The 13,116-nt window shown below is 35.9% G+C and overlaps 1 protein-coding gene across 5 annotated transcripts in view; it reads left to right on the top strand.

Moving 5' to 3' along the window:
• LOC119647026 (chromodomain-helicase-DNA-binding protein 7) overlaps positions 1-13,116 on the top strand; it is an 84,233-nt gene that overhangs the window by 40,031 nt on the left and 31,086 nt on the right. For all 5 annotated transcript variants that reach the window (XM_038047768.1, XM_038047767.1, XM_038047765.1 and 2 more), the window contains exon 3: positions 12,620-13,040. In XM_038047768.1, the coding sequence (XP_037903696.1) occupies positions 12,997-13,040 (44 nt within the window). In that variant the 5' untranslated portion in view covers positions 12,620-12,996. The remainder of the gene's footprint in view (positions 1-12,619; positions 13,041-13,116) is intronic.

Raw genomic sequence — 13,116 nt, 5'->3', positions numbered from 1 at the left:
ATAATTTATTGTGTCAATAAATTATTGATTATATTAACACCATACCAGATAAGATATCATCGATGAAAAGTGCATTTGTATTTATGTAGACGAAAATGTAATGATAACTGAATTGCGACTTAAACACTCCATTATTTTCTTCATGGTTGTCTAATACTTATGCAACAGAATCATTGCTGCGCTGCTGTGTTGAAAAGAGAGTTATTTCAATCAGAACAGTCTAATAAAAATGTTTCATAGTATTATAGTTTGTCAGAGTATTATATGGTCATATTTCAGCATGAGTTACTTAAATTGAAACAAAACATTTCTCAAATTTCTACTTCATAAAACTGATCGAGGCCCTCAAAACTAAAAGAAATCAGATATGCGTAGCTTACCGTTACCTGTTAGATATATTTTCAATATATAAATGTGCGACTTATTTTATCTGGACTTGAGAGCAATCATTTAGACCTGTAATACGCCCTATCGAATTTCGATTCAATCCTTACCTTACCTTACAGGTAGTTGTATTAATCCTCCTGGACATTTATTTTTGCCAAAAATCACTGTAAAAATATCGTAAATGTAATTCAAAATATTAGTAAAACAATTTCGATGAATGAAATTTAAATTAATCTTTCCGGATAAAAAAAATCATTCCAATCGTTTCAGTTTCAAACATAATTTTTTTGTCGAAATTTTAAGCAACCAACAACCGAATGAAGGAAATCGTTAGTACGGTATTGAAAAATCTTGCTCCAACAGATTATTTCTCAGAAATAGAAGAGTTCGTTCCCTCTTGCAACCCTTTCGACGTTTTTTTCTGCGTGATGGAATACTTTCATACTTTGCATTTGCAGCTGAATTCTCCCATTTAATTCGAGCAAAGATTTACCCTCCCTAATCTTAGTATAACGGTCTACACAGTTGTGGATAGTAAAACCGAGTTGTTTGTAATATGTCATCAACAATCTTCTCACCCTAAGTAGAGGAGAGGCTGAAGTTCAGGGAAAGTAGGCTTATATTAACGTAGTATCTATAGTTCATATTCGGATCCTACTTTATTTCATTCTTTACATTTTGAAGAGAACATGTGTAAATCCAAACCAAAAGGACTTCTATTTTATTGATTATTTTTTGAGCATCTGAGATCAATTGTAAAATAAGTTTTCATAGATTTGAGGCTACGTAACTGATCAAAATGTTAACTGTTCAATAAAATATTACCAACAATTGGGTTGACTTTGTCTACTTTTTAACTTGACAAGTTTTTCAATTCAACTTTTTAATTTTATTTGCACTTTTAAATAAGGGATCTCAAATTGAGGGTATGAAGGTCGTTCAAGTATTTCTAAATTTCAAGACAAGCATTGCATTTTACCGCTTATTTCCTATTTACATATGTACATACGCATCTTGTGGATCTAAGTATTCCCGCCTTATTATACGTAAATATATATGTATGTAAAATAAATACTCCTGATACGCATTCCCATACATATAAGTATGCATAGAGCAACTGACGCCGATGTAGAAATAATTAAAAACAGCTCGGAATACCGGCAACTTGACGCTTCTGGTATAGAAATGTTGTGTTCATCTTATGTGAGAAATTTTTTTTGCACGTTTTTCCGTTCGTATAAAGCTAAAATTCAAAATATTCTTTGACATTCTTTCAAAATCCCAAGATTGCCTAACCCGAACCGAATATTGTACCTATACAGACATAAGTTGATCGAACGCATATTTCCGATTTTCTTCACAAAAGCATACATAGACAAAATAATAGGTATGGGCGTTTTTGCTTCTCAAACATACTTGGTTTTCATATCGTTTTCTATGATCCTTCGAAAATTAGATCAATTTTCAACCTAGACATACTTCATTGTCGTACCAAAAAATTAAAAACTTTACAAACTCTAAAGAAAACCTGCAAATTTAATTATTTTATAATATATAGTTGCGTCGTACAAACTTAATAATTAACATTCGAATTTCGTTAGTTATGGTCGCGTTTTTAAGGTTTTGTGTAAACACAAAACCTTATTAAAATCGGTTTACTATCTGTCTGTCTGTCTGTCTGTCTGTCTGTCTGTCCGTCACACGCATTTTTCTCGGAGACGGTTGCAGCGATTGACACCAAATTTGGTGGAAAGCTGGGAACTGTGAACGCTCACGCATACAGTGAATTACATCCTTTTACAACGAATTTAAGGGGGGGGGGGGTCCCCATACATGCAAAAGGAGGGTGTAAATTTTTTTTTCATCAAATATAGTCATGTGGGGTATCAAATTAAAGGTCTCGGCCAGTACTTTTCGAAGCTGGTCTTAGTTTTTACATTTGATGGAAAGGTGGGGAGTGCGGGTGGTTGAAATTGACCATTCCTTTACGGGGGCCATTCTCAGAAACTACCAAACCGAAAAATCTGAAAAAAATTGAGAGGCTGCCACTATATAGTGCCTGGGCTCCGAAATACCTTCCACACTGATATCTGCATAAATAAAGTTAATAATAGTATATTACTATAATTTTTAGTAATTCGCTGCAGAACCCCCCTTAAATTCATGCTAGGACCACAAAATTTCGCAACAATATAGGGTATAATATAGAGCATGATCTTACCAAGTTTGGTGGAAATCGCACTATTACTAACAAAGTTATAATACGTCAAAGTTGTCGCTTCTTCGCAAATTCAAGACTATAAATGTCAATATCATCCGAAAGTGGATATTCCCACATAATATATGCATATATTACGTGCTGCGTACTAAGAAATACACAAAACCTTTCGTACCTGAAGCGTCCAGCTTCCGGTTTCCCGACTTGTTTATTCAATTAGATAGAATATATTTAACACCCTGACTATCTGCCATTATTCTTGATCACTTTTTCAATCCTTCAAGGCATGGACGATATCAACTGCCGACAAATTTCTATAGGAATAATTTACTAAACTTTTTGGATAGTTTCCCCCAATTGCGTTTTGTTTTGGTAGATTGTCTTCTAAATTTCTCGTTTAAGTTTGCCTTGAAGATTCTCAATAGGATTGAGGTCTGAGGATTGACTTGGCCACATTAAGTCCCTGGAGCCATGTTTTGACCAATCGCAATGAGTATTTTCGATCATTGTTCTTTGAAATGTCCAAATAAATACCATATAATCCTCGGATTCCGTAGCCTACACAATGACGAAATCTATGAGCGATACCATGACAGTCCGGTTGTGGATAAAATCCGGCTCGATAGGTTACGGTGGGCGGGTCACTTAATACGTATGCATGAGGATGATCCCATCCGGAAAGTCTATAAGGGCAATATCTATGGTAGAAAAAGAAGACGAGGCAGACCTTGCCTAAGATGGAGCGATGGCGTGGGTCAGGACGCCAGACAGCTTTTAGGGATATCGAATTGGTGGACCTCGGCGCAAAACCGGGATGTCTGGAGTTCCTTATTAAGGCAGGCCTAGACCGGATACCGGTTGTTGCGCCGTTGATGATGATGATGATGAATCCTCGGCATAAGGTAGCATTATCATCCCCAACAAATCTTTCTACATGAATCTATCCATTACGCTATCAATTGGATGTATCAGACCTACACCTTGCTATGAAAAACAGCTCCGCACCATTATTCTACCGCCTACATGCTTCACTGTTTTTTTTTGTGAAGATCGATGGACGTTTCTTCAAATTTATTTTTGTTTCATCCGGAGGATATTACGCAATTTTTTTTCTCATCCTCTGATCCGTGCAAAATTTTTTCTCATCTTCAAATTTGCAGTTTTAAACAACTGAACTTACATACATGTGTGCCTCGATTAATTCTTACTGATATACAATTGATTAGGAAAGCTAAAAAGGAAAAAGTAATTCTCATTCGGGAATCTATTCCTATGAGCTTACCTTGTTGTGGTATTGACGAATTGATATATGATGATGACGTCATACATGTCTTAGAATGCACCGAATCCACATAAAATGGAAAAATTTAGCTTTTATAGCTTTGTTAATAATAGTTGGATTTCTTCAAACTCTCACTCATGCGCCCCTCCGTTTATATAAGCTCACTTTATTGTAATACTATATGATGATATTCATTCTATGTAAATTAATACAAAATAGAAAAATTTGATTTTCTATAACTTTGTTAATAATAATATTTCCTTTAAATTTTCGAGTGTTTTTATGAACTTTATTTGCAGAGAAATCGGAATGGGATGTATTTTGACGCCTAGATTTAATATATGTGTAACATGGCGATTTTTCTGTTCTCAGATTTTTTTATTGCATAGGTTATGAGAAAAGGACCTACTTCACTTTTTAAGACAAACAGGGATCGTATTTACTCCCTTATATATATTCGTAAGGACGGAGTGAATATGCTTATTTTCCTGGGGCTAACACCAAATAGGCAGAAATAGACGACTAGCGGTTTGGCTCGTGAACAGCAAAAGAAAGTTTTTTCTCAACTGGTACGGTCCGCTATCAAGTGGATGGTGGATTTAGGTCTGAATTCTTAAACAAATCCAGAAATCAGTTTCGAAAAAGAAAAGAAAATCAGGACCCCCCTTCGCATGTAAACTCAACACAAGATGACACTTGTTGCATTTAAAGGGTTTTGCAAATCACATATTCTCACCAAATTTGATGACAAAAGGTTTATCCGTTTCCGAATAGATCGGACGTGACAGACATTAATTCGATTTTAATGAGGTTTTGGTTTGTGTCTGTGTTTCTTTATGTTGAGAACTTTGGATACATAACTATGCCATTTGCAAAAGGCTGAAAATTCAAAATATTCCTTCATGCATTTCCAAATTCTGATATGGTGCGAGAATTTCGAGTCTACACGCAAACTTTAACGTTTGGAAAAGTACCGATTGAACCATTTGATTTGACCATACTTTGAGAAAAAGAATGCTCCTTTTTTTCACATTTATGGGAAGCAACTATAAAACTCAATACAGAATTAATTATGACACTCGTTGTATCTGATCATAGGTTCAGTCGTACTCTGTCAAGCAGACGGAGAGACAGATATTGAGTCGATTTTAATGTTTTACTGGTTGTCCGCCCACTTTGGCCAACACATAGTGAAAGAGCAACATGGCTTCGTTAAACGTAGGTGCACTACCTCCAACCTGCTTGACTTTACCAACTTTGTCGCCAAATGTCTAAATTCACGGCAAGAAGTGCATACCATTTACACTGACTTCGCTAAAGCATTCGACACTGTAAATCACAAGATACTTCTATCCAAACTCTCGTCTCTAAACTTTCCCATACCACTTGTTTTATGGCTCGCCTCTTAACTTTTCAACCGATCCTGCCGCGTCTCTTTTGACGGCTGTACTTCTCGCTCCTTCTCCCCCTCCTCTGGTGTCGCACAGGGATATATTCTGGGTTCATTTTTATTCTTTATTAACGACCTTCCTCCCCTCCTTACTTGTCCCTGTTTGCTCTATGCAGATGACCTAAAGTTGTTTTCCGCTATATCATCGACTATGGACTGTGTTTCCCTTCAATCTAGCCTGGACACTCTGTTTCGTTGGTGCTCGACTAATGGTTTAGCGCTAAACGTCAGAAGGTGCCATTCTGGTTGCTACCCCCTTCTTTCCCTTATTCTCTTAACGGGCATTCCTTATCCTGCTTAAGTTCCACTCAAGATCTCGGAGTCACTTTCGACAATAAGCTCCGCTTTGACACCCATTTCCTCGATGTCATCAATCGAGCTGCAAAATTGTCAGGATTTATACTTCACTCGTCCTCTGATTTTGACTCCATCCAACCCTCCTTAGCTCTCTTCAATTCCCTTGTGAGGGATACCCTCACTCCGTGATCTGGTATCCCTTCCGTAACTGCGATTGTCTTGCCCTTGAAAATGTGCAACGCAAATTCACCCGTTCCCTCTTCTTTAAGAGAAGCTTCCCTCGTGTGGACTACCCCTCGCCTCCGCTTTCTGAACCTTCCCTTCCTACAACAGCGTAGATTCTATCTGGATCTATGCACATTTTTTAAACTTTCCTCGGGTCTGATGGACTGCTCCGTTGCTGACGACGTCACCTGCCGTCCTGCATCTTATAACACACGTAGAACTCGAAGTCTACTTTCATTCTCCCATTCCTAGGTTTTGCCGAAATTACAACGCAGAACAGCTCGGTCCTTTGAGCTTCTCTACTTTAAGTAGTTTTAAACGTAGGATAAGTTTTTTGCTTTCTCCTCCTCCTGAGGACAATAATTAATTGGAGTTTTCTCTGTTTGTTGTCCGTTAAATTAAATAAATAAATGTTTTGTTTTACACAAAACTCTTAAAAACAATATTTCCGTCCTATAATTTTTCATAGGTGAATCCTTTGCTCATATTAATAAAGAAATTAATAAATTTGCGTGTGAAGCGATTTGAGACGATTACCAATTTTCATTTTATATTTGACCGGGATCAAGATTTCCCGCAAGTAAAGAGCATTGCTCGGTTTCAGTTAATCAAGCAATACGTCTTAACTTAACATTACTGTAAAATTTAAAGCTTATATGTATCCGTGTCATACACTTCGATCAATATCAAAAAAATTTAAATTTTATCGTAAAAGATCAATTGAGAGCATCCGTTTTTTCACTGGTTCTATTCGGTTCAATCAGTAAAGTAGATTTTGCAGTTGTTACAAAACTTTTATTTGCAAATTGTGAACATATTTATCTCCTTTACTAGCTAAAGATAGACTACTTATACCCGACTTATACGCTTTCGAATTAAATCAAAGATCGACAAAAACCAAAGAAACTGCTCCGCCGATGCTGACAATGCAACATATTTTTCTACATATAGCACATGTGCTGTTGCTATGTATTTCCTGATATTTCTCTTATTTTGCTTAATAATGTGTTACGCAAGTATTATATCTGTAAAACAGGTTTATGCTCCTCTATAAGGTCATTCACACTTAACGCACTAGACGATTTCTTCTTCTGCTCATTTTGACTAAAAATGATGAAATCGCTTTACAGACGTATGTTTATATATGCAGAGTTTCTTCTCATCTTCTCGACGAATTACAAATGTGCGCGAGTAACACATTCACCTCACCCAAGCAGTTCACTGTATTATTCTCGCAATTTGAAACGACTCTCTATGATCATCGCCCAGCCATGGATTTAAGCTAGCATTTGTTGATTTTATCCAATTTTATTTTACCTTTTTCGGTTGCAATTTTTAAAGTGAGCCATGGACCATGGGCCGCCATGAAAACTGGTTATAACCATGATAAGATATTCCCAAACGATAGTATTTTAAGTTGGATATTTGTTTGTTAGCAAGTCGGGCATAATATCATTTTTGTGCATTTCTCTGGTTCAAGGTTGGGGAATAATAATAAAAAGCTTCCTTAGATAGAAAATTCAGGACCAATTTACCTGTCATTCGGCTGAGTTCCTCACTCAATAGCCTACTTTCAGTGTACAGTTTATCGCTGCGAATCTTTGGATTGATTACAGAATACGCTGAATGCTTATCTCGAATAATCCATACTAGAGGGTTTCCTTTCTGTAATTTGAGAAAATTCAAAATCACATACCTAATATACGAAATGCCGTTTTTGTAGGAAGCAACAATAATTAAATGAAACTCATCGACTTGACCTTTCCATTAAAAAATGATAGTTGACACTTCTAGTCGCGATGCTATTCATTTCTATGTGGACTTACTACGGGTACTTCAATACAAAAAACTGTGGCTTCTAAACTTTCGAACTTCTTGCTAGAAGTTTGAAAGTTTTTAACTATTTAATTCTAGAAATTCGATTGTGTTCTTGCAAATTACTTTCTAATCAACTTTTTGTGTTCGCTTTACTTCAGAATTCCATAACCTGATAGGTGCGCACTCGATATCTTTGTATTCCAGTATTTTGAACGGTCAGGGCGATGCTTTACTTTATTTATAAATGGAATTAAATTTCGGACGAACTACGAATAAATATCTTCTTTTGGAAACATCTTGCAGTCTCTTTAAATTTTGATTACCGGCACACATTATGATCGTAAAATTGTGTAGTTCATTTCTGGCAAACTATTAAATCTTTGTTTGTAAACCACAAAAAAACGGTATGATTTTATATTAAGGAGGGGAGGATTCATAAAATTATATGGGTTGAAATTCTAGGGTATTGAATGGAAGGAAGGTCGCATTTAGTATTTTGTGAAACTGCTCACATCGGCTGGTCCATAGAATCGCAAGAGGTAAACTGCATGCAACAACAATATGATTTCACGCGGGGTACACACAAACCAAAATATGTAATGGTGTTAGCTAGGTTAGGACGAAATTTGTCAAGTCCCATCATTGTGGTTTCTAGAAGATAGCAAACTCCAGTTCCACTGTTCGTTTTCGATTCAGTCGAAGACGACGTCAATCTCTCAAATTTGGTTTTGGTTGTTACAAATTTTCCCTTATCCCTAAAGATCCATCCGTGCTCCTTTTTAAGGTTTTGTGTAAAAGAAAATCCTATTAAAATCGGTTTACTGTCTGTCCATCGCACGCGTTTTTCTCGGAGACGGTTGTAGCGATTGACACCAAATTTGATAGAAAGATGGGAAAGGTGAACGCTCACACATACAGTGAGTTACATAATTCTACATCGAATTTAAGGGGGGTCCCAGTACATGCAAAAGGGGGGTGTACATTTTTTTCAACAGATATAGCTATGTGGGGTATCAAATGAAAGGTCTCGGTTAGTACTCTCCGAGGCCTGTCTTAATTTTGACATTTGTTGGAAAAGTGGGGAGTACGGGGAGTCGGAAAGTGATAATTTCTTTAAGAGACCCATTTTCAGAAACTACTCAACCGAAAAAAATCAAGAAGTTGCCACTATACGGTGGCTAGGCTCCGAAATACCCTCTGAATCTGGATATTCTCACATAATATATGCATATATTACGTGCTACGTACTAGTGGGGCAAATGGACACTCAAATGTCTTTAATTAAGCTTCCGGTTTCCCGACTTGTTTTAGTGTTGTGTTTGAGGCTTTAAGTTTCTCAGTCAGATTCTGAAAAGGTTATGCCGTAACTGCTCTTTGGAACGGTCTTTCCTAGCATTTATGTGAGTCCTTATTCACAACTTTCAATATGGGTTTGCAGCCAATTTTCTGAACAATAAAATTGAAGAGGCAAAGAGAGCGAGTATTAGGTTAGAAAAGGAGAACTGCAACGAGGTTAATACCTCGCTTTTAAAGTTTTGTGTGAAACAAAACCTTATTAGAATCCATTCGATGTCTTTTTCTCGGTGACATCCGGTTTATTCGGAACCAGCTGAAACAATTGTCACGACTTTTGGTGAGAACATGTGGTCTGTCTGGTCCATTACATGTAGCAAGTGCGCCATTTTATATTTGACGGGGGGTTCCCCATATATGTAAATTTTTTCACAGAATATGGACATGTGGCGTATCAAATGAAAGGGCTTGGTTAGCACTTTTCAAAACTGATTATTATGATTATTTCTGATATTGGATGAGAGATAGGGGAGTGAGTGCTCAAAATGTATTTTTGGAGCACACGTGAAACATGTTCGTTCTCAGAACCCCTTCAACCGGAAAATCTGAAAAAAAAACCTTTGCCTCAAAATACACAATATCTGCACAAATAAAGTTAAGTATATTTTCATATTTTGGAAATTTATACGAAAACACCTTATATCCTGAAAGCAAAAAATTGTCTAGCAACATATAGAGGATAATATAGGCAAAACATGGAAGAGTCGGTTTTTTCTTTCTTTCCTTTAACGTGATAGGTTAGAGTCTTTTCTTCACTGTCTGATGATGAAGATGTGGGTTGATTGGTAGTATTCGGTTGGAAATCGGAGTAGGTATCATGCGGTTTGTTGTTTTGAGTGTTCTGCAGTTGATAGTATAGTGATCCAAAATCTATTCATAAACATTTTTGAGACATCTAAATAGTAGAAAACATACATGTATGTCTTTAAGTTGAAAAGTGGATCTACAATTTATATAATGGTAGTATGGCGACATTTGATTCTAATGTGTGCTAATTAAGAACTATGCACTATGGTTCTCGACCTTTTTCAATTCAGTTACACATTGTAAGTAAAAATTTCCGCCATTTGTTTGCAATGGAAGAGAGACAAGGCACGAAAAATTGCCCGATGAATGAATGTCTTGGTACAAATCCTACCGTTTCTAACAAAGTTACTGTGAATTCAATTATTTCGAAGCTGTATGTTTTGCACAGAGTTACAAATCATCATGTACAGAGATAGATATATGTTTACATGGTATTATATTGGGTTGACTTTAATTATCTTTTTTGTTTTTCTTTTTTTTTTGGAGTACCGTGTATTTCACTTACACTGTAAGTATACCCGTTTGTTGAGATTTTCAGAATAGTTTGATACATGATTATATTTTTCGTACAGTTATCGACTAACATTTCTAATAATAATAATGGCGTGGAGAATCAGCTTGTAGTTTCGAATACATTTTTTATATTCCAGTGTCCGGAAGCTCATATCAAAATAAAGCTTACGAATGCTGGACAACTTGCGCATAAAAATAACGCGTAATATGAACTTTATTTGAATCCCTTGTTATTGATAGTAAGTAACCCCTCGACTCAACTCACGTATCACTTTTAACAATCCAAAATACGAATGCAAGCACAGCATTTTAAGATGGAAAAATCGATAGTGCTGTGTGTTTTGTTGGCACTAACCAACCAGGCAAGGAGCGAAGCAAAAAAAGAATTATATCTATACGTATATAAATGTAAAGTTGAGAAAAAGGATAATCTTTACCCATTCTATCAACCCCACTCAGCTTCCATTCAGGTTCGTTTGGTACTCACAGATACATTGAAGCAAATAGAACAGAAAACTGATAAAACTTAGTTTTTTCTCCCTAGCGCGTTCACTCTATCAATAACATACACATGGTAATGGCGATATAGAAAAATAATAAAAGTGAAATGAGAATATTGTGTATGATATAAATAAATAAAATCAAAGAAGGACGAGAGGAGAGTATTCTGTGATTCGCTTTTTTCTGTAAAGACCAAGAAGAGACAGTAGAAAGAAGCACAAATGAATGAAATGGAATTTTTGTTGGGCGTCGTTTGTCGTTCATATTGATTTTATTCGGAGTACACTCTCTTTTGATATTAAGTAATGTGTCGCCGGGTGGTTGATCCCATCCCTATTCTTGTTCTCTTTGTTGCGCCTTCTCTACTGATATACTCTCATCCGTCTGTCCTTTTACTCTCCACTCTGATTACCTTCACCCCGTGCTGTTTCATCTAAATTTGAGAATTTCATCATAGTCAACCCACTACCACCTCGCGTGTGCAGCTAAGACAACATGAAATTGAAATGAATACATAACGAGAGAAAAGCTCAGGCAGCGGGGTTTAAACAAATGCTGGATAGAATTTGAGTGGTGGTATGTCACATTTCTATCGATTTTTAATTGTAATTCCTTATTTGAGGTGTGATTCTTTTTTCTGAAAGCGTTCGCTGTACTACATATGCGTTATTTTGTTCAAAAATTAGGGATCGGTGATGATAGTGACTTTGAAAATGATTTACAAATAGTTCACTCACTTTTAATAAAAACTCTCCCTCTAGAACACTTGCTGGTACATAAATGAATAATACTGGACAAAGCGTTTTCTGGTTTTGAAATAATTTTTTTTGTTTTTCATCCTTTTCAATAACATCCAACTTTAACCAATACGTTGCTCAACATATCCTTAATATATGGACGTCTGTACTACACTCTTGCAATTTATAAACAGAACTATCTGATTGAATTGTTCAATATTGATTTAAGCCTTAAATCGTTAATTTTTGAAAAATCGAGCCAATGTTTTGAGAATAGAATAGTCCTACTCAATTATCCAGTCTTAAAGGATGCAATGGCGTTGAAAAGCCCTCGTGAATGAAAAAAGGAGAATATCCATAGTAATCATTGCGTTCGAAGAAGTTTTGTAAAAGTCCTAGTTTACAATAATGCCTTCCTTCTTTCTGCCTAACTTTCCGAGGTGTACTCTTTCATCCGCATAAAAATTTCTTCAAATTGGTAGATGTTGACTTAAAAACATTTTTAGATAACACGAACACTGAGTTTTTGGATCCACTACCGGTATGGAGTTGAGACCACTGTTTTACTTAGATATTAAAAATATACTATATAAAAAACCTTGATCTGAGAAAATCGCTGGGACTGCATGGTACAGAGAGGGGATGCTTTAAAAATAACTTGTTTAAAAATAACTTGTTTTACATCGACGCAGAGTAAGCTATTGTCGACATGCTCAAGTCAATTTGATAAAGACTCACTATCAATATTCATGGAAATATTTTTTCACTGTTTCTAGTTTGAATAATCGGACAAGAGGAAGAGAAGAGGAACATCCTCCTAATAGAATATTGTAAATTATGAAAGTTACATAATGTTTGCGGGGCAATGCTGTACGTTATATGTTATATTTTTGAAACCATAAGCGTATAGCTTTTCCCCTTTAACGTTATGTGCTATGCAACATTTGAAAACTATAGTTTGAAAAATATATGTATCAAAACCGTATATTCAACTTTTGCAAAACACTAAACTATTTTTTTTTTCATTTCAGCTTTTCAGCGCATAAAACCGGAAATTCGTGTTTGAACCCGAAAAATTGTGAAGAATTGATATAAAAATTAATGTTAGCATTGCCCGCAAATTATCAAATTTGATGTCATTTTCTACTGGAAACCACTCGATTAAACTATTTGAAAAATTTAGTACAGAGTTTAACGCGTGATAAAGGTGAATATCCGATGCTAGCCGTCAACCCATATTCATTGGTGGGGGGCGCTATGAGGAATGATTGCTGTAAAAGCGACTGCTCATAACCTGTACCAAGTAACTCGAAAGCAAAAGCAAACGATATAGAGAGAAGCTGATAATATTTATAGCAGAGTTGATGGATGCGCGCTGGAAAAGTTTTCATTGCACGTCAATTCTCTAATGGATGGAAATGCACAAAATATGTTCCACGGAAATCACCAAGGGTACGTAAAAAGAAAGTTGAAACTTCACTAGGCCTTGCAGTACAGAACTTGACTTTATATTAAAAATATAAATTGT

Source organism: Hermetia illucens, chromosome 1, assembly GCF_905115235.1.
Source record: "Hermetia illucens chromosome 1, iHerIll2.2.curated.20191125, whole genome shotgun sequence".
NCBI classification, from domain to species: Eukaryota; Metazoa; Arthropoda; class Insecta; order Diptera; family Stratiomyidae; genus Hermetia; species Hermetia illucens.
Note: the sequence above shows the minus strand (reverse complement) of the source record. Positions and strands in the feature narration are given on the sequence as shown.